The 24,019-nt window shown below is 45.0% G+C and overlaps 1 protein-coding gene and 3 non-coding genes across 4 annotated transcripts; all 4 read right to left on the bottom strand.

Moving 5' to 3' along the window:
- Positions 1-7,740: 7,740 nt before the first annotated feature.
- Positions 7,741-17,092, bottom strand: NCL (nucleolin). Its single transcript, XM_015079090.3, has 14 exons — positions 16,888-17,092; positions 15,720-15,836; positions 13,937-14,423; positions 13,346-13,555; positions 13,136-13,222; positions 12,799-12,940; positions 11,969-12,093; positions 11,241-11,364; positions 10,593-10,750; positions 9,993-10,116; positions 9,682-9,815; positions 8,991-9,117; positions 8,402-8,625; positions 7,741-8,222 (listed from the first exon to the last, which is right to left on the bottom strand). The coding sequence occupies exons 1-14, from the start codon at positions 16,903-16,905 to the stop codon at positions 8,146-8,148; spliced, it is 2,154 nt and encodes a 717-aa protein (XP_014934576.1). The 5' UTR covers positions 16,906-17,092; the 3' UTR covers positions 7,741-8,145.
- LOC113598362 (small nucleolar RNA SNORA75) lies at positions 8,807-8,938 on the bottom strand. The gene has a single exon (XR_003419028.1). It is a non-coding gene; the product is annotated as a small nucleolar RNA SNORA75 (small nucleolar RNA).
- LOC113598369 (small nucleolar RNA SNORD20) lies at positions 9,482-9,562 on the bottom strand. The gene has a single exon (XR_003419032.1). It is a non-coding gene; the product is annotated as a small nucleolar RNA SNORD20 (small nucleolar RNA).
- LOC113598368 (small nucleolar RNA SNORD82) lies at positions 13,023-13,091 on the bottom strand. Its single transcript, XR_003419031.1, has one exon. It is a non-coding gene; the product is annotated as a small nucleolar RNA SNORD82 (small nucleolar RNA).
- Positions 17,093-24,019: the final 6,927 nt, after the last annotated feature.

Consider the following 24,019-nt stretch of genomic DNA (forward strand, 5'->3'; position numbering starts at 1 on the left):
GCAGAATACATTGGGGGGGAAAATCTCTACTCCTTTCTGTTCCAAATTCATTTTCATCCCTTCCTGTCTCAACAAAAACTTTATGGAATCAACACCACCGGGGACCGGGGAACAAAACCAAACCACCTTCTGCTCCCTTAATTCGCTAACCGCTGGAGGGCGCTAGGCCCCTGTGTAGAAGGGCATAGAAGTCTAGCTTTTCCCCTTCTATCTCCGTCTGTGGGCTAAGAGATTACACCGCGTCTCCATGTGCGTATAGACGGTTGGCATTTACCAACGTATATCAGTCCACCTTCTCTTGTGTAAGAAAAATTTTTTTTAGGGGCACCCTGGTGGCTCGGTTAGTTAAGAGCGTCTGACTCGATTTCAGCTCAGGTCATGATCTCACAGCTCGTGAGATTGAGCCCCCCATTGGGCCCTGCACCGACAGCACGGAGCCCGCTTGGGATTCTCTCTCTCTCTCCCTCTGTGCCCCTCCCGCCCCCTCAAAATAAAATAAACATGAAAGTTTTTTTTAAACTTTAAAAAATGGGGTTATGAAAGGTCAGCAAAGGGTGGATTTGAGATGTTTGGGTGGATTAAGGAGGCATTTTGACATTTGGCTTCTCCTTTGGCACGTTTAATTGTGATGTGTTTTACTTTTACAGGTTTTGACTTTAAATTTGTTCGTTCACATACAGTATCAAATTAGTTTCAGGTGTAGAATTTAGTGATTCAAAATGCACGTACAACAGCCAGTGGCCGTCACAAGTGCACTTTTTAATCCCCATCACTTATTTAACCCATCTCCCCCCCCCCCCCGCCCCACCTCCTCCCTGGTATGATCGTGATGTTTAGTAGATATCTCTGCATGTAAAATGACACTTTAGAAATAAAATTTTCTCCTAATAATGACTTGAGCCCTGCCTCTTGGTGAGACAATCAGCAGAACCTGTAGGATTTTATCTGGAATTGACCTGCTCCATTGTGGAGTGTTTATTTAAAATTTGTATTTTGTGTCCCTGGAAAGCTGATGCTCAGTTTTAAAAGTGAAAATCGCACAGGGGCGCCTGGGTGGCTTAGTTGGTTAAGTGTCCAACTTCAGCTCAGGTCATGATCTCACTGTTTGTGAGTTCAAGCCCCGCATCCGGCTCTGTGCTGATGGTGCAGAGCCTGCTTGGGATTCTCTCTCTCCTTCTCTCTGTCCCTCCCATGTTTGTGCACTCTCTCTCTCTCTCTCTCTCTCTCTCAAAATAAATAAACTTAAAAGTTTTTAAAGATATCATCCACTGTCTCATATTTTTCTGATAAGAATGTAGACATTATTCTTACCCGTGTTCCTTTGCAGGTAATAGGTCTTTATTGAGTGGCTGTTTTAGTCTTTGTTTTTGAACAATTCGGTTATGATGTGCAGAGGTGTGGCTTTCTTCTTGGCTCTGGGGGTTGTTTCTCATCAAATTTAGAAAATTCCAATCATTATTTTTCAAAGAGAGATTTTTCAGCTCCATTCATTCTCTCCTGTCCTCCGTGGACTCAATTACACATACATGAGGCAATTTGATATGGTCACTGAGGCTCTCTTCAGTTTTTTCCCCAATCTTTTTTCTCTTTGAGCTTCAGTTTGGATAGTGTAGGGGAAGTTCTGGGCTTGGAGCCCCTGTAAAAACAGATAAGTTAACAAGAGAAAAATCACACAAATTTCTTTAATGTAAGCTTTACGTGCCATGGGAGCCTTCACAAGGAAATGAAGACCTAAGCAATGAAGCCTAACTGTCGTTAAGTTTGACAAAGAGTGGAGAGCTGTGGGCACGCCTGGTATCCAACTCTTGCTTTCTGCTGGGGTCATGATCTCACGGTTCGTGGGTTCAAGCCCCACATCGGGCTCTGTGCTGACAGGGCAGAGCCTGCTTGGAATTCTCTCTGTCCCTCTCTGTCTGCCCCTCCCCTGCTCATTCTCTCTCAAAAAATAAAAAAAAAAAAGAAAGAGTGGAGGGTTGTGGGAACATGTGACAGGACCAAAGAAAGAGAAGGTATGACCTGAGTTCATGCAACGGGGGCAAATCCCATTCCTTCATCTCCTCTTGGTGTCTCTGTCTTCAGAGATAAGGGTGCTCCTTTCACCGAAGGGCCTAAGACCCGCCTCAGGGAAGGTCACAGAGTCCTTCCGGAATCTGCTCTCACATTCCTTCCGCTTGAAATACTCAATATGCCAAGCTGCTGCTGTATTTCGGGGTAGCGTGTCCCAAACTCTGTCAATAATTTCTATTGAACTGTCCTCTGGTTAACTGATCCTTTCTTCTGCTGTTAAGCCCTTCTAGTGAATTTTTTGAGATATTTTGTTTTTCGGTTCTAGGCTTTCCATTTGGTTCCCTTCTTAGAGTTTTCATAGCTCTCCAGAAACACCTCCATTTCTTTATTATATATACTCCTCTTCTGCAAATTATTTAACATATTTATGATTGAAGTCTTTGCCTTCATATTTCAATATGTGAGTTATGTGTTTATCGACTTTATGATTGCGGACTACATTTTCATACTTCATTGCGTGTCTAGTAATTTTTAATTTTTTTTTAATGTTTGAGAGAGAGAGACAGAGAGTGGGTGAGGGGCAGAGAGAGAGAGGGAGACACAGAATCTGAAGCAGGCTCCAGACTCAGAGCCATCAGCACAGAGCTCAATGCGGGGCTTGAACTCATGAGCTGAGATCATGACCCGGGCCGAAGTCAGACGCTTAACTGACCAAACCACCCAGGCGCCCCTGTAGTAATTTTTTTTAAAAAGTCAGCTCTATGCCCAAGGTGGGGCTCATCCTCATGACTCCAAGATGAAGAGTCACATGCCCTACAGACTGAGCCAGCCAGGTGCCCCTAGCAATTTTTTGCTTACTGGACATTGTGGATGATGCACTGTAGAGAGTCTGATTTCTATTATCCTTCTCTGAACACTGTTGAGTTTTGTAGGCAATTAAATTCCCAACACGTCATCTTGAGCATGGGGGGGGGGGGGGCGGCTCAGTTTCAGGCTTGAGGCTTTGTTAGGGTGAGCCTATTTTGGTTTTGCGTTTTGCCCCGCGTCCTAGGCTCAGTCCTTAGGTGTGGGATGTGGCTGTTACTTCTGAAATATGGCCTTTCTAAGTCTCAGAGAAAAGCTTGAAGTGCTTATTAAAAGCCTCTAACTGGGCAGAATTTGAACTCCAAACTCTGCCTCCCCAGCACTCGGCAGCTGCTGGCATCTATAGCCAGCTCTGTTAACTTTCCAGTTGTTTTCCCCTGGGCTCGTTAGAATCTTGCCCTGTGCATACACAATGTAGGACTTGGCTGAGAATTTGAAGGCAGTTAAGTGTGCAGATCTTATGGCTCAGTGTCTCTTATTTTCAGGAAAATTTCCAGACTTAAACTCCAAACAGACTCCTCAGCGCAATAAGACAGGCCCCCTTTCTGATTAAACTCTGTATCTGGGGATCCATGCTAACTCATGGGTACCCAACAGGAGAAAACTGGTTAAACATGGATCTCACCCAGTACCCTTATCTTCTTTTAAGGGTGATAGACATCTGTTTCAGTTTCTATCTGGTATTATCTGTCCAACAACTTTAAAAGCTGATTTATATTTTGTACAGTTTATAATTGTTAACAGAACGGTCTGTTTTCAGACACTCCATTACCAGAACCAAACTCCCTAACTTAACTGTATTTTAAATGTAAATACATCTTATCTAATGCATTAGTGAACACATAATTCTATCACAAAAGTTGTGCATAAATACTTTAATAAATTTACTTCAATTGGTTTCCCTTGTAATCCTTTCTTTTAAAGCAAATAATCTTGAGAACGTTATTCTGAGAGGTTCAAAGTCTTTACCAGGACCCCCTACGTGCAAATGTTAAGAACTCCTGGCCTAGATTCTCTCCTGCTGCTATCACAGCTTTCCCTGCATTTGGGGGAAGGACTTCCTCTGGGGTTCCTTCGTTCATCACTTACTGAGTACCTACTGCATGTCAGGCACTGTCCTAGGCCCACGGGACAGAACAATGACATCAAGCCCCTCTACTCAGAGGTTAGCAGGGATACATGTGTGCTTTTCATGTTTCCACGTGGAGGGCCCAGCAGTAGAGGAACTCTCCAAGCCTTTTCCCGGCGCCGCTGGGTTACCTGATCTGCGGGAGATAGCCACTGGCTCCTATCTAGAAATTGGGAGAGAATGAGCCTGCTGAAAGGCTCTAAGCCGAGGGCTGCTTGCTCTTCCCCTCTCCACCTCGGCTGAGGGTCACAGCGCACACCGCTCTACTGTCTGCCCAGGTTTTCTAAGGGCGGGGAAGGGAGTTTCAGGCAGGAAGGAGGGCTCATCTGTTAAATGCTGCAAGGAAGCAAGGGGACATAAGTCACAATGCTAGGGACAAGGAGTGGGACTCAGGAGTGTGGTCCTTGTCAAAGTTTGGCAATGAAGGCAAGTGGCAACAGCTGGGTGGGGAGGTTGGGTCAGGGAACAATTCTTTTGACGAGAAAACTTTTGGCACTTTTTTAGGCTGAGGGGAAACAGATTGAGATACAAAGAGACAGTGAACCAAGCATACAAAAATGGGATACCTCTGGGAAAGGGCACAGGCCAACCATTCCATGAAATTGAGTTCTCTATGCATTCCACAGCATCTCTTAGCATGCTGAGTGGACTTCCTGCAGACTCCCAAGCCCCATCACTTAATCCAAGTGTAAATTTGAAGTTAAAGACACATTGGCCTGGGAGCACCTGGGTGGCTCAGTTAAGTGTCCAACTCTTGATCTCAGCTCAGGTCATAATCTTCCAGTTCGTGGGCAGACAGCACAGCACAGAGCCTGCTTGGGATTTTTTTCTCTCTGCCCTTCCCTCGCTTGTGTGCTCTCTTTAATGTCTTAAATAAACATTAAAAAAACAAAACAAAAAAACACCACGGGGCAAAACAAAAAAGCACCACCAAAGGCTCCGTCAACTTTGGCTCAGGTCATGATCTCACTGCTGGTGAGTTCGAGCCCCACTTCAGGCTCTGCATTGACAGCTCGGAGCCTGGAGCGTGCTTCAGAGTCTCTAATATAAAATGAAACAGAAGAAAAAAACAAACTAAAAGAAAAAAAACACATTGCCCTGAAACGCAGCCTTAGGTTTCCACATCCTCGTGGATGTGCTGCCACCTGCTGGAAGAATGACAGAAGTGGTGACAACCATTTGCCAACGGGAGCTGCTTTTCTAAAATGGCTGCAAAACCTTCACCCAGCCCACCAAGTCCGGGAGGCAAGAATTAAGACGTTTGCAGGATTCTAGTCCCTAAAGGTAAGGGTTAATGCTCCTCCTTGGCCTTCCAGGGTGACGGACTACCCTCCAACCTCCTCTCCATTCCACACAAGTCAGCACACCACCCCTGGAACAACCAGTAATAACAGGACTGGACTGTCCCCAATTTAATGGTGAGGAACCGAACAGCAGAAAGGGAGAACGAACCTTACTTTTCCGCCCACATCAGGCATATGGAGGGGCTGAGGGAAGGCACACCATCAGCAGCATTCGCTTATTAAAGTACATGTGTACAGTGATTCTAGATTTTTATGTTTATTTTTGAGACAGGAAAGGAGGGGCAGAGAGGGGAACAGAAGATCCGAAGTGGGCTCAGGACTGACAGCAGAGCCCGATTTGGGGCTTGAACTCACAAACCAGATCATGACCTGAGCCAAAGTCCGATGCTTAACTGACAGCACCAGCCAGACCCCCCAAGAGCAAATCTAATGGTGGAATACATTTCCCTTCCCTTCAACAAGGGAACCCACAGACACCCCACACCTCTAGGGCTGTAAAGTCCTATTTAGTAACAGGTACTTAAGCCCTGGCTGTGCTGGGCCTGGACTCATAGCAACCCTGGTCTCTGTTCCTAACGGCCAAATAACTTTTCAGGTTTATTTAAACCTCTAGGCCTGCCAGGTAGAGTAGCCAACCAGGGCAAGCACCTACACGAGAGAAGGCTGTAGGGTCACGACAGCCCTAGAATCCTCCTTTGCTAGGTCTCAGGAGATGCAAACACCAACCTCACAGGCCTTGCTAGCCCAGTTTTGGGACACTGTTTTGCCCGGATGCAAATTTTGACATTAGGCAGTCTGAACTCCACTGAGTGAACAGCAGAATCCAGAGAATCCAGAGAAACACAGGCTGCCAAGCTTTTTTTTAAGTTTATCCAAGAACATCTGCTTTCTGGCTTGACCTTCATAGCAGCAACAAGCTTCCACTGGTGCGTTCACCCTCAAAGCAGGCCATCATAGCTATCCCCCATATCCACAAGACTAGCTTAAGCTGCAAAAAATATGCATACAGCAGAGATTTCCTTCACCCACAGTGAAACTCAACCAGGCCTAAAACAAACATTTACTTACAAGAACACTTTTTTGATGTTTATTTTTAAGAGAGAACATGAGCAGGGGAGGGGCAGAAAGAGAGCTCCAGGCTCTGAGCGGTCAGCAGAGCCTGACGTGGGGCTTGAACTCATGAACCCTGTGATCATGACCGGAGCAGAAGTCGAATACTTAACTGAACCCCCCTGGAGCCCCTTTTCTTTGTACGCTCACATTAAAAATGTATTGTAAGAGACACCTGGGTGACTCCATTGGTTACGCGTCACAAGCGGTCTGCAGAGGCCACTTCCATCCTGTCCTCCTCTCTCTGCCCCTCCCCTGCTCTCAAAAATATTTTATTTTGCTAAAATGCAAAAGAGTTGGTTTTTTAGATATTTGAGAGCAAGCACAAGCAGGGGAGAGACAGAGAGGACCGAGAACCTCAAGCAGGCAATCCCACAAACCCTGGAGATCATGACCTGAGCCAAATCAAGATTTTTTTTTTTTTTTAAATGGTTTTTAATGGGGCACCTGGGTGGCTCTCTCAGTTGAGCATCCCACTCAATTTCAGTTCAGGTCATGATCTCACAGTTTGTGGGATCAAGTCCCAGGTCAGGCTCTGCGCTGACAGCTCAGAAGCTGCTTGGGGTTCTTGCACTCTCAAAATAAGTGTTGAAACTACAAAGTCACATGCTCTACCAGCCAGACACCCACCTACATTTTGATTTGGCACTTTGACTAGTCTAAAACAGGTGGTTAGAGTCCATGGGCTTTTTGGATGGCTGTTTTAACATCTCTGCTCCACAGCATCTAGGGCATCATTCAGTAATCCTGTTAATCTGCTGGCATAGACCTTGGGGCCCTTGATTATTAGTAGTGCTAGAGGGAATAAGGAGTAAATTAGTGAATACTGAATCTCGTGTAATACCAAAGCCCTTACTTGGTTGGTTGAACCAGAGGTTGTTGGAAGATTTACAAAACACAAGGGTCCACCTACTGGACTTGGTTTTCTTCCCCAGGCTCACCATAATCCCTAAGCCCCCACTGGTCCATTCATCTAGCACAAATTCTATTGAATTATCGCCAATTCCAGAATCCATGCTCTCAGCTGCAGGTTTCAGGAGGCCTGACCAATGTGCTCCTAGCCCCTCTCCAGAGTACTTCTTCAGAACACCTGATCCTCAGGCCTGCAACAAACAGGATAAGCCACAGCAGATTTCCAATAAGCCTTTCAAGTCACTTTACCAACCATCTCACCAAAACTTGTAGCCAGGATACTTGAACCCAATGTAACAAGCATTTCCATGGCAGGGGGTGGGGTGGGGTGATCTGGAGCCACAGAGCTGGCTCTGCCACGCTCCACCTGCAGTGGTATTCCAGGAGACACTCTAGGAAGTACAAGTCTGGCACCAGAGTTTAGGACTTTTAATTTGTCCCAAAGTTGCTGAAGCAAAAATCATGATAAAACATTCTGCTTTCCTTTACACCCCCCCCAACGCAAAAAAACAAAAACAAAACTATTCGTAGGAAAAAAATGGTTTTGTACATGGGAAGAAACAATATAAATTCAAAACTTACAGATAAGGATTAGCTCTATCACTCATCTCTTTAAAAAGTTTATATGAATATCCAGTCAAAACCAACAGGGTATCTCCCTTGAAATGTTATCTATACGAACTTCCAAGTAGACCACAGGACTGTATACTGTCTTGGAATGTCCTCAGAAGGCTCTGTCATTGATCAGGTAACAGAGTAAAAACCCCAGAGTCCTTTTCTTTCAAACAGAAGAGGGTAAAGACAGAGGGATGGAAGAAACTATTCAAACTTCGTCTTCTTTCCTTGTGGCTTGTGGTCTCCCCCTCCTCCTCTGCCTCCTCGGAAGCCTCCTCGCCCTATAGGAAGCCAAGACATTGAAGAATGAGTACAAAGCAGCCAGGAGTCCTCCCCTCCCCACAGTGATCAGTGACAACCTGGAGGCTGATGCAAGAACCCTGCCCTGGGCTCTGGACACATTGTGAAGGACACATGCCAGTGTCCAGTGCACACAGAGAGGAAGCCCCAGCCTCCTTACCTCCAAAGCCTCCCCGGCCTCTGCCACCAAATCCACCTCGGCCTCCTCTGCCACCACCTCGGCCTCCAAAGCCACCTCGGCCTCCACCGCGACCTCCAAAGCCACCTTCACCCTTCGGTTTGGCCCAGTCCAAAGTAACTTTGTTTCCATCAATTTCACCATCTTCCATGGCCTCCTTGGCAGCTTTGGCATCTTCCTCACTGTTGAAGTCTACAAAACCAAACCTGAAATGCCAAATGAGATTACTCGTTATAGAAAGAACACATACTGCAAGTGCCAAGATTAACCTCACATGTTGGGACAGTGATTCCACAGGAAGTAGATTTGCTCAGTGGAGGAAAGACCCAAGTGACAGAGTGAAAGGCTTCCTTGTGGAAGGCTGAAACTCATTTTATCGACCCCCAGAAATGTCTCACAGATCAGAATATACCTCTGTGAAGACAGAGGGCAAAATAATGCTAACTGTGAATTGTCTCTTCTTCTCGTGCGAATCCATAAACTGCCACCAATCGACAGAAAGGAGCTCAGTGAGAAGGTATACTAGAAAGGAGGTCTCCGCTGCGTGGACAAGTATTTCCTTTCATCTTACCCTTTGGAGGACCCAGTCTCCCGGTCAGTGACTATCCTTGCCCGAACAGAGCCATCGAACGATTCCTTTAATGTTTCTTCTGTGGTATCCTCAGACAGACCTTTGACAAACAAGGTTTTGGACGGCTCTACGGAAGAAAAATTACACATTTTACCTAAAGCCACAATAACCAGATGGTAGCTTTTAATAACGTCCAGTATGGGACTACTGGCCAAGAATGCTCAGCTTAGCAGAAGCTAGCCTTTCACTTAAAAATCTCTGGAAAAAAGGCACATAAAAGCAACTTAGCAAACTAGTGCTCAGTTAAAGCAAAAGGCATAAATCAATCATCTCAAGTTTATACTGATCACCAGAGCAGCTGAGGTCCTGTCTCAGATCCTTTATGGAAAGGAGAAGCAATGCAAAGACAGCAATCCCTAAACAAGCTGGCAGCTGTTACAATCACCACATAGGGCAGTAACTGTGGGAGAATGTGCTGCTAGAAGACCTCACTGGATCAGAACTTGACTATCTAGAGGAATTTTCTTGGGATTTCATCAGTTATGTTCTCAGATAATCAATCATCATATCCAGTATCCTTCACTCAGCAGCAACAGGAAACACAAACGTTCACCTCTAAACTGGACAATGATGCAGCATAGCACCGAGGAGTGCCGACCCTCAACATAACACCATGTTAAACGTAACTTACGGCTTCTTGCATTAGGTGATCCCCTGGGTCCTTGCAACTCCAGCCTGATTGCTCTGCCCTCAATTTCCCTTTTATTACAGGAATTTAAAGCTTCTTTAGCATCTTCAAATGAAGCAAATTCTATAAATGCATACCTGAGAATAATCATCAATACTTAGAGTTAGTTACCAAGCACATAGTTGCTGGGCTGCAGACATCTAATGCCACCAAAGAGATACTTAAATGATGCTCTTTATGCCCAATTTGTGAGCTAAAATGATTCAGCCTCTTAAAGCCCATAATTAATATCCTAACCATACTAATTATTTTACCCTTTAGATTTGCCATTTTGGTTCTGGGGCACTTTAATAAAAGTCGCCTTCTCAAATACTTCTTGAAGAGTTTCTTCTGTTGCATTGTAGGAGAGATTGCTTAAAACCAGAGTTTTTGATTCACCTACAAAGAAAAAAAAAGCCAAATGAAGACTCTGAAACAATGGTTCCTAAGTTCAGTCACAGCTATACCTTATTCGAGAACTTCTATGACTGGGAAGAATTAGCATGTCAATGGACATGCAGGTGGACTTCCACTTGTTACTCATACTGAGTACTTACCATGCACTATTATATTCCTATTACCTAAATATGTAAAAGCTATTTGTTTATATGTTCCTAGAACAAATATTCTAATTTAAAGGCGCACATCATCGAAGTCCTTTAAAGGGTCAAACACAGGGAGATCTATGTTCCAATGCAAAACGACTTCATACACCTCACTCAAGACACTGAATTACTATCAGAGAGGTACTGAACTTGACCGATCTAGAGCTACATCTAATTTACTAGTGAACTTAAAAAAAAAAAAAAAAAAAAAAAAACAGTAAAAATGCAAAGATGTCCCTCCATCAATCCTGGAATTCTGTAAATTCTTACCACTCCAAGTGCTATTCTTTCCACCTCTATAGTCTTGATTTTGACCCTTCTCTCCAGTATAGTACAGGGAAATAGATCGCCCATCTATCTCTGTTCCCTGCTTTTCTTCCAAGGTTTTTTCTGCATCAGCTTCTGTCTTAAATTCAATATAAGCAATCCTGCAACAGTAGAAAAAAAAAAGACATTAAGAACTTTAAAAAACACTGATTTTTAAAAAACAACCATGTTAACACAAATGTTCTAATCTCACCAACAGAATCTTGTTTCAAATGAGTACAATAAAAATGCTCTTAAAGAACTGAAATGTTCTGGTTTCCTGCCATGTTTCACTTGCATTAAAATTTTCCTTCCACTACAGAAGGTTGCCAAGCACACCTAGAAAACTTGTTCATGGTAACCCCATCTCACTGCACAACTGCTATTACTTACAAAGCTAGGTACATTTCACAATACTTTGTATATATTTGGAGTCTTTTACAATGACCCTAAAGTATGTTTTCCCACTGCCCAGGTAGGAAGTTAAGGCACTGGTTAAAGATTAGTTTGCACCAATCACACACCCAGGAAAGTGAGATCAAAATTTCTTTTATAAAATCAGAAGTACATTAATTTTAATGGATGTCGACATTCCTTACACACAAAACATACCCTTTACTCTTTCCATCCTTGCTGACTAATCTGATTTCCACAGCATCTTCAAATACTTCTTTTAATTCATCCTGAGTAACTTTGTAAGGCAGATTTTTAGCCAAAAGTGTTCTTGCGTCTCGATCTAGGTTAAAAAAAAACAAAACAAATGAAGTGTATTGCTTGAAAGACATACTCTCCCCTCCCCGAAGAACTAACGGAAAAGTTCTGTTCAACAAATAATTTGAGATCCTACAATATACAAAGCATGTACATATATATACGTACACCCACTTATACATGGCACGGAAGTATAGAGATGCAGCAAATGGCAAAAACACAAGCTGCTGTCACCAGTGAAATCAAATTGCGTGTTGGATACTCACAGCAGTGCTCAAACTAAAACAGGTGCTAAATACTTTTTGAATTAAGATTACGAACATACATTTTGAAACATGACAAACAAAGAGAGAAAAGATAAAGAATACTAAAAGAGTGGTTAGGATCTAATATAGTTCTATGGAGGAAAGACCTCTATTAACTAATTCTTTTTTAAAGAAGTGTATTCTTGCTCGGGAATTTAGAAAACCAGCAAGCAGTACATTTATCACTTGAACTCATTTAAACCCTCACATTATAAGGAAACCAATAAAAGTTAAACTATTTACCCTGGCCAACTAGCTCCCGACTAGATATATAACCATTAAGAAGTTAGAGGTCAGTTATCACAATTACCCAGTCTTACATACCTTTCTTACTGTCTTTTCCCTTTGGTTTTTCTAGTTTAATTTCATTGCCAAAGACTTTTAAACCAGTGAGTTCCAAAGCTTTTTCCAGATCTTCAGCAGATTCAAAATCCACATAGCCAAACTTCCTTTAAGACAGTAAGATGAAAAATGCAAAATTACGAATGGGGGGAAAAAAACCCATGAAAACATGACTACACAATCCCTTCCGGGCAAGCAAAATGTGACGATGTGATGATGCAAACAAGAATTAAGCAAAGAAAAACCTATGGTCTTAACAGAAGTCAAGGCTCTATTAAACTGCTGCTATAGAGCAAGGTATCAGGGAACTGATGCAAGTTCACCTTTGAGGTATTAGCCATACTGCTCCTAACAACTGATACTAACAGCAATCAAAAGAACCTGGTTTAGGGGCTCCTGGGTGGCTCAGTTGGTTAAGCGTCTGACTCTTGGTTTCGGGTCAGGCCATGATCTCACAGTTTCCTGTGCCCAAACCCCACACTGGGCTCTGTGCTGGCAGCTCGGAGCCTGCTTGGGATTCTCTCTCTCTCCCTCTCTTGCTGCCCCTCCCCCACTTGTGCTCTCTCTCAAAATAAATGGAAGTTAGAACCATTATATCTCTTCAAATCCACTAGTTTCAGATCTTTCTAGAAACCTAAGATTCAAATCTTATAACTTACTAAAAATTAACGCTGTAACAAAATGTAAGGGAGATTTTAGAAACTTCAATTTGGGATTTTACGTTTTGCTAATCTAGTAACTTAACTCATTAATGTCTACTATTTGAAAACTTGCAAATCCAGGAGTAATGTGCAGAATTCCTCCATACTCACCTAGACACACCAATTCTGACATCCACAACAGCAAGATCATTTTTAGCAAAAATATCACTAATGCCTGTTTTTAATTCAGGAGCAGATTTGCTGAAATTCAGGTTTCCAACAAAAAGATTGAATGATGTAGTTGGTTCTGTACCTGTATAAAACAGGAATTCAAATTAGTCTATTTATAAAGTATGGGATGAACTTAAATTTCCAGTGTGGAATTTCTACACAGAGCACATCAGACATCACAATATCACATCAGGCTTCAGTATTAAGTCCCTCTGCTGTTCATCACTTGTGCGATCAGGTGCCACACCCTTCCCCTACCCCCCATTCTGCAAGTTACCTTCTACTTTCTGTTTCTTGGCTTCAGGAGCCGCTTTCTGTTTGGCCATTTCCTTCTTTCGCTTTCCAGGTGCTTCTTTAACAGGCTCTGTACACAAGATTTTCAACACTCTGTTACCAGTGAGTAGTCACACATATTGAAGTGCCTTTTCTTCCCCCCAAGTAACCTCTATAATTTTTATCACTGTACTTCAGAATTTAACTTGATTACCTTCTTCTTCTTCTTCTTCCTCCTCCTCCTCCTCCTCCTCTTCTTCCTCATCATCATCCTCCTCTTCCTCATCATCCTCCTCATCTTCATCCTCATCATCCTCCTCCTCATCTTCATCTTCAGCTGCACTCTTGGCCTTCACAGGAACGGCTTTTGCAGGGATTTTCTTTCCTTTGGCTGGTGTGGTCTCCATAGCTTCTTCTTCAGAGTCTGAAAGAGATGCAACTTACTCAAAACCTCCAGAGAATTCTCCCCAAACCAACTTCAGTTCTTGGAAAATCTAAAGGAAAAGAAATGCGATCCTATCAACGCCACCGTGCTTAGCAGTTACAGAAAGGAGTAAACAGATCTGTTGGAAGCAAATCCCACCTTATGAAAAATACTCACAAAATAGGCCATTTTAAACATTTTCTCAGGGGCAGGCAATCGTTTTGGGTGACTTAAGACTTCTGTACCACAGACACCCCAGAAAATCCCTGGGAGGATTTTCATCTAACTCCTAGACCATCCTGGAATGTGTAGCATTACTGCCAAAACCTCACCTCTAACGAACCTTCTAAAAACTAGTCCGGAAACAAAAGAACTCCTTACCATCGTCATCCTCATCCTCATCCTCTTCCTCATCCTCATCATCTTCCTCCTCATCGTCGTCGTCCTCATCATCTGAGGCAGGGGCAGCAGCGGCGGCTTTCATCACTGCCGGCTCGAATTCATCCTCCTCCTCTTCATCCTCCTCTTCCTCATCCTCCTCTTCACTGTCCTCGTCATCCTCCTCATCACTGTCTTCCTTCTTGGCATTCTTCCCATTCTTTGCTCCCTTGGCTGGGGTGGCTGCTCCTTTCTTACCAGGAGTTGCTACCAATGCCTTGCCCGGGGTGGCTCCCTTCTTGCCAGGTGTTGCTACTGCTTTGGCTGGTGCAACGGTTTTTTTGGCTGGTGTGGCTGCTGCCTTTTTGCCAGGGGTGACAACTGCTTTCTTGGCTGGTGTGGCGACTGCAACCTTTTTTGTTGGGGAAACCATCACCTTCTTTGCTGGAGTTGCGGCAGCCTTCTTGCCTTTTTTCTGAGGAATGATAACCTGAAGAATAAATAAAACCAAACATAAATCTGTTTCCAATCCCAAAGAGTGCCTTGGTCCCATGAGCAAGTACTAAATTCTCACACTGGTTCTGGCTCAAGACCACACGCATTAGATATATGTTAGTGTGTTAAACTACAGGGCCATGACAGTGGGTCCTCCCATGTGCCTGAAGTCACAGCCTTCTTCTTCAGATAAAATACAATACTGAAGCATAAGAAACTGCTCTTAACAGTTAAAATACCTCTGAATTCCTGTACTTCATACATTCTAACTGCATTTAAAGTGGCACAGCTTAATATGGACTCTGACAAGTCAGTTTGGATCCTACCTGCCACTTTAACAGCCTTAGGAAAAGCTTAAAATAACTTTTAAGCCTCAACTTTTTTTTCCTCATCTGTAAAGGATAATAACATCAACCTCTCATACTGTTAGAAAGATTATGAGTTGGCATATCTATTAGAAGTCTTGCACACAGAAAGCTCTACTTGTTAAGTACTACTTAATCATTTAGGATTCTTACAGTGGGTGCTGGTATAAAAAGCTCATTCTTAGAACTAGAAAATAAAATGAGTAACAAATAGACTGGACAGTCAACCCTTGCAAAATTAATAAAGAGTGAGCATCTTAAGCTTGATAAAAACTTCCATTCGTCTACCTTAATTTTACACTCAAAGCCACTTTTTGCTGCTAGTTTCATCAGGTAATGAATTAACAGTAAAACCTTTATCAAATCCTCAACAAATCTAGGCAAAAATATAGGGATTAGTGGTCTTTACAGTGAGCAAACAGTAGCCAGGCATGTTACCAGGTTAACACAGAGAGGGTGGCCACCCTCAACCCACACCAAGAGGTTAACAGTAACTAGTATCACACAGCTCATAATCAATCCTCCTTGGAGGCTAGGAAAGGATCTGGTAAGGCTAACCGAGACCTGAAAACAATGCTCAGCAATGCCACTTACTAGACACTTAACAGTCCAGGCTGTTTATTCATCTAGTGTGTTGACCTAACATACTAAAACTAGAAAAATGTCACGATTTAATACAACATATGGCACCAAGCCCTACAGAGAGCACAGGAAAAGGAGACTCTAAATCTTTTCTGTCAAATTCATTCAAATACTTACCCTGTATCTCAACATGCCAATGAAGAGCTTGGGAAACAATCTCCGCAGACCATGGATGAATGAACATAATCTTATTTTTGCCAGTATTTTCAGACATTTGATACCACCTGTTTTAACTCTCCGTTTCGTAGTTTAACACAACTCGGCATGAAGCTATATATAATTACCTCTTCTCCACTGCTATCATCATCTTCATCTTCTGACATTTCCTCATCTTCACTGTCTTCTTCTACCTCCTTAGGGGGAGGAGCCATTTTCTTGGGGTCACTTTGATTTTTACCAGCCTAAAACAAACAATTAGCACATCACACCTCCAACATCTCAGACCATTCATATTTTCCCATCATTCTTAAGCGTAGTAAGCCACCTCCTTTTTTTAAATCCGCTTTTCAGACTGCTGGATAAAAATACTGACACGTGAACTACTAGGTAAACTAGTACTGAGGTCAACGTTAAAGCGGTAAGACTCTTGAGCCCCGCTCCCCCATTTTCCCTGTGATTTACAAACTTCACGAATGGTTTTAACAGTACAGACAACTGGCCCATTTTAACGGCCAACAACCCATAGCTCTTTACCGCGTGGGGGGAACTACCTTAAAAAAGCCTTTGGTTAATTCTGGCACCACAACCTACACTCTCGCCTGAATCCAAATTCGGGGTGGTGAGGGTCTTTAAGACAAGTTTTCAAAAAACCACGCTAGCCCTTACAACCTTCGCTCTTCCGAAGTTCTTTTCCGTGGAAACCCCGCCCCTTCCAGACCCGGCGGAGCCACGTGAAGATACCGCGCAGGTCACCATGTGCGCGCAGCACAGCATAAAAAGCACGAGGCAGGGCCTCCCCCTGGAGCCCACCTCGTGCCCGCCCGTCTGGCCGGAGCCGACATCCCGTAGGCCGCAGGCCCTCCGTTTAAAGCAGTCCCGCCTCTCCCCAACTCACGGCCAGGTCCCCTCCGCAGACGCCGGGACCCAAGCGGCGCGGCCCACGTGGCGGGCCGCGCGCTGGGGCACGTGCGTCAGGAGGCGGGGCCCCGCTTCGGCCCGTCGCAGGAGTTTGGCATCATCCCTCCACCCCAAGGCCCGGCGCCCCCTCCCCACTCAGTCTCGAAGTCTTTCCGCCCCACCACAACCACCCGCGGAACCTGCCGAAGCCCTTCACCTCGCCACCGATTAGCCAAAAAACGCGAGACCTCCCCGCTAACCGCGCGAGATTTCCCGCAGCATGGCGCCCTCGAACGCGCCCGGGACGGCGCGCAGGCCCTCCTCCTCGCGGCGCCGCGCGCGCCCTCCTCAGAAAGCAGGCCTCGACGTCCATGCTTGCGCAAGCAGGCTTCTTACTTTTGCGAGCTTCACCATGATGGCGGCGTATGCCGGCGGAGTGTGTGGCGGGCGAGTGGCGCAGACGAGTCCAGAGGAACCCAAGCGACGGCGATGGCGGCCGCTGGTACAGAATATCCCGGAGCACGTATGCTTGGCTGCCAGCTAGAGCTCGAGACTGAGGCGAAAGACTGAGCCTGCCCAGTAATCGCCTCTGGAAAGGCGACGACGGCGTCCTCGTGACTCCGTCTCGGCCAACCAGAGGTTGCGTCCATCCTATGGACCAATCGCGAGCCTCTACCCAAGAACGGCGCGAGGCGGGGCGCAGGCAGGAGTGGGCGGGCCGAGGCGGGCACGGGAGGGGGAGGGGATTTGGTGGCGGCGCCCTGGGGGCGGGATTCGCTTTGTGCAAGGCCGGCTCTGATTGGGTGGTAGGCGCGCGGTTCCTGAAGAGCCTCTTCGCGGCCCGCGCTCGCGGCGCTTGCGCCGTGGGACTGACGCTTTTGGCGCCGCTAGTTCCCGAGACGCGGGCGGCTGCATATGGGTAGTCTCAGGTATCTGAACGTGTCGGTGTCCTGTCTACTCGGGGGAGGGAGGGGTCCGTGGAGATCTTGGGCGGCCCCACGAGCGGCTGCAGCCCGCTCTCCACGCTGAGCCGCCCGGCGGCCGTGGAGAGAGTAGTTCGTCCCCATTTCCCTGCTGATGAGCCAGAGACCTCCCGAAATAAAGGGACCGCCAGGTTCACAGCGCCCGCGTAGGAGGCGCACTTCAGCCTGGCCCGCCAATGAATCCGAGCCAGAAAATCCCCGTCTGCAGGTGATTCTTTCCCAGGCCACGTGCCTGAAGCTGCCTCCTAAGAGCTGTTAATAAAAGACTGTCGCCTATGTCTGTGAACAGTGCACAAACATTACATTTATTGTCAAGTAGCCTCATGAGCTGGGTATTTCTCCCAACGAGGAACAAGACCGGAGAGATAACTTTCTGGTGGTCACCGGGCATTATAACTGGGGTGGGGAGAGGAACTTGGTGAGGCCAACCACAGGCCAACCCTTTGACCACTCACAAGTTCCCCTTTTTGTTATTTGGGACTAAAACATAAAATGTGACTTAGAAGTCAGTCTCACCAAATGGTCCAGGAGTTAGTCAAAAGAGGCAAGGAAAGGTTTCCTCAATGGCAGAGGCACAGGAGGTTCTTTGGGTGGTGCTTTTGCCAGTTCTGATGGGTCACTGCGGGCAAATTTAGTTGGTGCCAAACTTGACCCAGAGCACTTCCTTCAGTATAGAGCCTGCCTAGGATATATACTGGGCATCTGGTATCTAAATGTCTCTGCAGGGTTGCCTGGGTGGCTCATTCGGTTAAACTTCCAACTTCTGCTCAGGCTCAGGTCATGATCTCACGGTTCATGGGTTCTAGCCCCGCATCGGGTTCTGTGCTGACACCTCCGATCCTGGATCCTGCTTCAGATTCTGTCTCTCTGTCTCTCTCTCTCCGCCCTTCCCCCCTCAAATAAATAAACACTAAAAAAAATTTTTTTAATAAAAATAAATAAACGTTTCTGCAAAACCAGGATACCTTCAGCTATGATGACATTTCCACAATTGAACTGATGCCCAGAGTTGCCTCTGGAGATCCTAATTAAAGAGGTTTGAATTGGGGACCAGGATTTTGTATTTTAACAAGGGCCCATGGGGATTCTTAGGGAGCAATCAAGTTATTTTGCAATGCTTAACTAGCATACTCCTGGGACTGAGTGTGTAGGAAACCCATAGCTAGCCACTGGGGCTCTGATTAGGGAGGAGGTTGGGGCCAGTTCTGGGGTCAGCACCCTGCTTTTCTGACCTATGGAGACCCCCTGAGGAAGTTCATATTTTGAGCTCTGGGATGGGGACCAAGGGGACACTTACTGGGTTATGGGGGACAAAAAGAACAGCATGGGCCCAGACATGGTGGAATAAGAAGACTCTGGTGTTTTCAAGCAGTTTGGCACAGAGCAAGATTAGGGTACTCATAGGAAGAGCCTTGAGAGATGAGAGGTGGGCATGATCAAGTGACAATATTCTACAACTATTTGTGTGGCTGGCTTCTTGTCATTCAGATCTCAGTTTATATCACCTCTTAAGAGGTGATCATCCTTGACCCTCCAATGAAAGGTATCACTTGGGGACTCCCTATCACATCCCCCTAATTGAGTCATCTGCAAGTACTTATTACTGGCATTTTTCTTGGCCGTTAATTGTCTGTTTGCTCCCTCCCTGGCCATGAGAACATAGACTTTGTTGTCTGCTGTATTCCTGGCACCTAAAGCATTGCCAGACACAGTAGAGGTGGAAATTATTTGCTAAGTGAATGAGTGAATGATTCAGGTAAAAGAAGTAATGGGACGATTCAGTGTTGTTTAGTGTTCAAGTGCCTTGCTTTGGAATCAGTCTGGGATAGAAAAATAGTAATGCTTAGTATTTACATAATGTTCCCCGAGCTCCAAACACTATTCCAGTTCTTTGTATATTGATTCATTTACTTTTACAAGAAAGGTATCTCTGTTTTACAGAACTAGGGCATAGAGAGGTAAATTAACTTGTCCAGGGTCACACAGCTAGTAAGTAGAGCAGCTGGGACCCTACTCTGTCATCCTAGGTGCTTTATCTATGAAATGGGGATAATAATAGTACCAGGCTCTTGCGTCATAATGTGTATTAAGTGAGATGCTGCGTGTCCTTTTCGAGAGCACATACTAAGCCCTCAGCCCCCTCAACTAATATTAGCTATTGTTATTATGGACAGATTTGGTGACCCAAATAGAGGAAGAGAAGATAATTTACCCATTATCTGTTGAATGTGTGTGTGTGTAAGTGGAGTGATACAAACAGGGCCATAGGTTTTGGAGGAAGCTAATGAGTTCAGTGTGGGACATGTTGCGTGCATGAGGGATCCCCGTTGTTTCAGACAACTGGCTCTGCAGGAATGGTCACATAGCCACAGACACAGGTGGTATGAGGAACATGCCCAGAATAGCAGCTAGAACAAGGAGAGGAGAAGGCTGGGCAGCCCAGGCCCGGTGATGAGAGACATCTCGGAGTGGGAGAAGGCCCAGAGGCAGAAGCAGAGCTAAGAAGGGAGTTTTAGAAGCCAAGGGATCAGCGGGTTTTAAGAAGAAAGAAAGAACAGTGCCCAGTGCCATAAAAGGGTCAAATGAGGTGAGGTCTGAAGGAGTCTGTTGGATTTGGGACTGAGAAATGATGGAGATCTTGGCAAGACTTGTTTCAGTGTGCTGGCAGCGCTAAGTGCAGGGTGCCTGTGTAGGAAACACTCGCGGGGGAGAGGAAGTGTTCCCTCTACTGATGCTGCTGGAAGAGGAAAATGAACGTATCTGTACAGCCTGTGGGGAAGAGCCGGTAGAGGGAGAGATGATAGGTCAGAAAGGAAATGAGAGGACAAGATTCAGTGAGGAAGAATTCTTGAATAAAGGGGCTGGTCACCCCTTGATATAGACCAGTTTGAGAATAAAGGTAAGAGCACCTATGTAGCTACCCAGTAAGTGTAAACCAGAATGTAGGCTGAGGGGCGGGGGCAGCAAGGCTTAACTGTCCGTCTGGTGCAGTGAGTGCCTCCTGAGTGCCCAGACAGTGCCTGGTGCATAAAAGGTGCTTAGTAAAGGGGCATCTGGGTGGCTCAGTCGTCCAAGCATCCTCCTTCCGGCTCAGGTCATAATCTTGCAGTTTGTGAGTTTGGGCCCCCTGTCGGGCTCTGTGCTGACAGCTCAGAGCCTGGAGCCTGCTTCGGATTCTGTGTCTCTCTTTCTCTCTGTCCCTCCCCTGCTCGCACTCTGTCTCTCTCTTTCTCAAAAATAAACAAATGCTAACAAAAATAAATTTTTTTTTAAAAAAGGTGCTTAGTAAATATCCACTCAATGAATGGGGTGTGGATGTGAGAATCATGGTAGCTCGCGTCTGTTGTCTTCAACATTTATTTATTTTTGGGACAGAGAGAGACAGAGCATGAACGGGGGAGAGGGAGACACAGAATCGGAAACAGGCTCCAAGCCATCAGCCCAGAGCCTGACGCGGGGCTCGAACTCACGGACCATGAGATCGTGACCTGGCTGAAGTCTGACGCTTAACCAACTGCGCCACCCAGGTGCCCCTAGTGTCTGTTGTCTTCTAAAGGAGAGGGAGGGGATGGGATGGGAGTTTATAGAGCAGAGAGTAGTAGGAGAAAAGGAGCCACCCAGGTGCCCCAAAAATAAAATCTTTAAAAACAAAAGATATGCAAGTGAATGTAAATTGGTGCAGCCACTATGGAAAACAATATAGAGGCTTCTCAAAAAATTAAAAAGTAGAACTACTGGGGTGCCCGGGTGGCTCAGTTAAACGTCCGACTCTTGATTTTCACTCAGGTTGTGATCTCACAGTTTGTGAGATCAAGCCCTGCGTGGGCTCTACGCTGACAGTGTGGAGCCTGCCTGGGATTCTGTCTCCACGCCCCCTCTCAAAATAAATAAACATTAAAAAAAATAGAACTATCATATGATCTAGCAAACCCATTTCTGGGTATATTTCCAAAGGAAATGAAAACAGGATCTCAAAGAAATGTCTGCACACCCATGTTCATTGCAGCATTATTCATAATAGCCAAGATATGGAAACAACCTAAGTGTCTGTCAATGGATGAATGGATAAAGAAGATGCGATATATATATGTATGTATATATATGCATACATATATATATATACAATGGAATATTATTCAGCCATAGGAAACAAGGAAATCCTGCCATTTAGGACAACATGGATGGACCCTGAGGTCATTATGCTAAGTAAAGTAAACCAGACAAAAACAAATAGTGCATGTTATCATTTGTATGTGGAATCTACAAAAGACAAACAAACAAAAACAAAAACAAAAAAACCCTCCTAGAAACAGAGTAGAAAAGTGGTTGCCAGGGGGTGGGGGTTTGAGGAAAATAGGGAGAGGTTGGTAAAAGGGTGTACACTTTCAGCTAGAAGATGAAGGTCTGAGGATCTAATGTAAAACATAGTGACTATAGTTGGTAATACTGTATTGATAATATTGTATTGTATAACTGAAATTTGCTAAGAACAGAATTTTCATGTTCTCACCAAAACAGGAAAGACAAGTACATGAGATGACGCATGTCGTCAATTAACCAATTGGGGGAATCCTTTCACAACGTCTATGTACATGGAATCACCACAATGCATACACTTTAAATATCTTACAATTTTAAATGTCAACACTGAAATTAAAAAGAAACACAGAGCATCTGAAAATAAATTAAAAAATAAAAGGTGAGTAAACGCCATGTGAAATAAATTGCTTATAGCCAGCACGAGGCAGAGCAGACCATTGCTTTGAACACAGGATGATGCCCTTCAGGGTGGACCTCCCTAGCAAGGCCCAAATACATTGGACCTTGGATGAGGGGAAACTGTAGTCTGAACCTGCAACCTGAACCTGGTGGCAGATATGAAATATGAAATATTGCCTCTTCACTCTGATCTTCTGCCTCTGTGTTTTTCATCTATTAAATGAAGGCAGGGATTATTTTTCCCTTTTCCAAGGATACGGCTAAGTATGTTTTTAATGTTTATTTATTTTTGAGAGCGAGAGCACGCGCGAGCATGAGCGGGGGTGCGGCAGAGAGGAAGTCACAGAATCTGAAGCAGGCTCCAGGTTCTGAGCTATTAGCACAGAGCCCGATGTGGGGCTCGAACTCACAAACCACGAAATGGTGACCTGAGCCTAAGTCGGACGCTTGACCGACTGAGTCACCCAGGCACCCCAATATGGCTAATTATTAAAAGTAAAGCAAAGGCAGCTCGGATCCACGTCCTTGGGGGTTCTAAATCTGAAATTCTGGAAAGGAAACCTTAGCTACCCAAATACCCAGAAACTTAAGTAAGGCTAACTCCAGTTTTATTCTCTTGCTGCTGGAATCCCAATGCTCCCTAACCTCTCCATCTATCCCTAACCTGTAACTGGGACCACAGGACCTACCCAGAGTAGAGTAACAGCAGCACGGGAGTTTTGTTTCCAAGTGCTGCCTTTTTTTTTTTTTTTTTTTTTTTTTTTTTAGTTTTCTAAAAATGACTACTTTATTTGTTGTATTGCAAAGCACACACATGGTATAAAGTTCAAAAAGATACACAGTAAATGGTCTCCTCCCTCCCTGTCCCCCAGCCACCCTGTTCCAACACAAGTGCCAGCAGTAGCCTCTTGCATATCCTTCCAGATTCGACCAATGCATTTACAAATAGACATGTATTTATTATATTTCACACAAATGCTATGTGCATACTATACACTCATCTGAACTTGGCCTTCTTTTTTATTAACCAGCCCTCTCGTAATTCGCATCAGTGCACGCAGAGCGGCCTCATTCTTTTCAAGAGCTACAGGGTGTGCCTCCTGTGGGAGGATCCTTTATTTAACCATTTGTCCTTATTGCTGGACATTTGGGGTTGTTTGCTGTATGTTTCCACAACAAGGCCGCCACAGTAAATAAACTTTTTACATACTTTATTTTGCACATATACAGTTGTATCTGTAGAATAATTAAATGTAGAACAGTGGGGTCAAAGAGGACAGCCTTTCACATTTTGGTAGGTGCTCTCCCAAGTGTGGCCTTTGGTTGGAGTTCTTGGAGGCAGCTCCAGCCAGGGGTGATCCCCCTGTCTGGCTGGCTGGGGTTATCTGCTGCCCCCGGAGCTCCAGGGCTGAGACAGTGCCACTGTACATTTTTGCAGAGGAGGGATGAGATGGGAGAGAGGTGTGAGGTCACCACTTCCACTGGGGTATCACTCTAATTCTTTACCTTGAATTTTCTTTTTTTAAATATTTTCTTTTTTTAAATGTTTATTTATTATTGAGGGGGAGTGGGATAGAGGATCCGAAGCTGGCTCTGCGGTGAGAGCTCGCTCCAACAGAGAGCTGGATGCGGGGCTCGAACTCACAAACTTTGAGATCATGACCTAAGCAGAAGTTGGAACACTTAACTGACTGAGACACCCAGGCACCCCTCCTTGAATTTTAATACTAGGCATCTGACCAACTTCTGACAACAGCCTAGGGCCTGGGGTACTGCCTTGAACAGTCCGTGGCCACCTCTTCTACCCACTGCCTGGCACAGCCCCG

This window comes from Acinonyx jubatus, chromosome C1 (genome assembly GCF_027475565.1).
Source record: "Acinonyx jubatus isolate Ajub_Pintada_27869175 chromosome C1, VMU_Ajub_asm_v1.0, whole genome shotgun sequence".
NCBI classification, from domain to species: Eukaryota; Metazoa; Chordata; class Mammalia; order Carnivora; family Felidae; genus Acinonyx; species Acinonyx jubatus.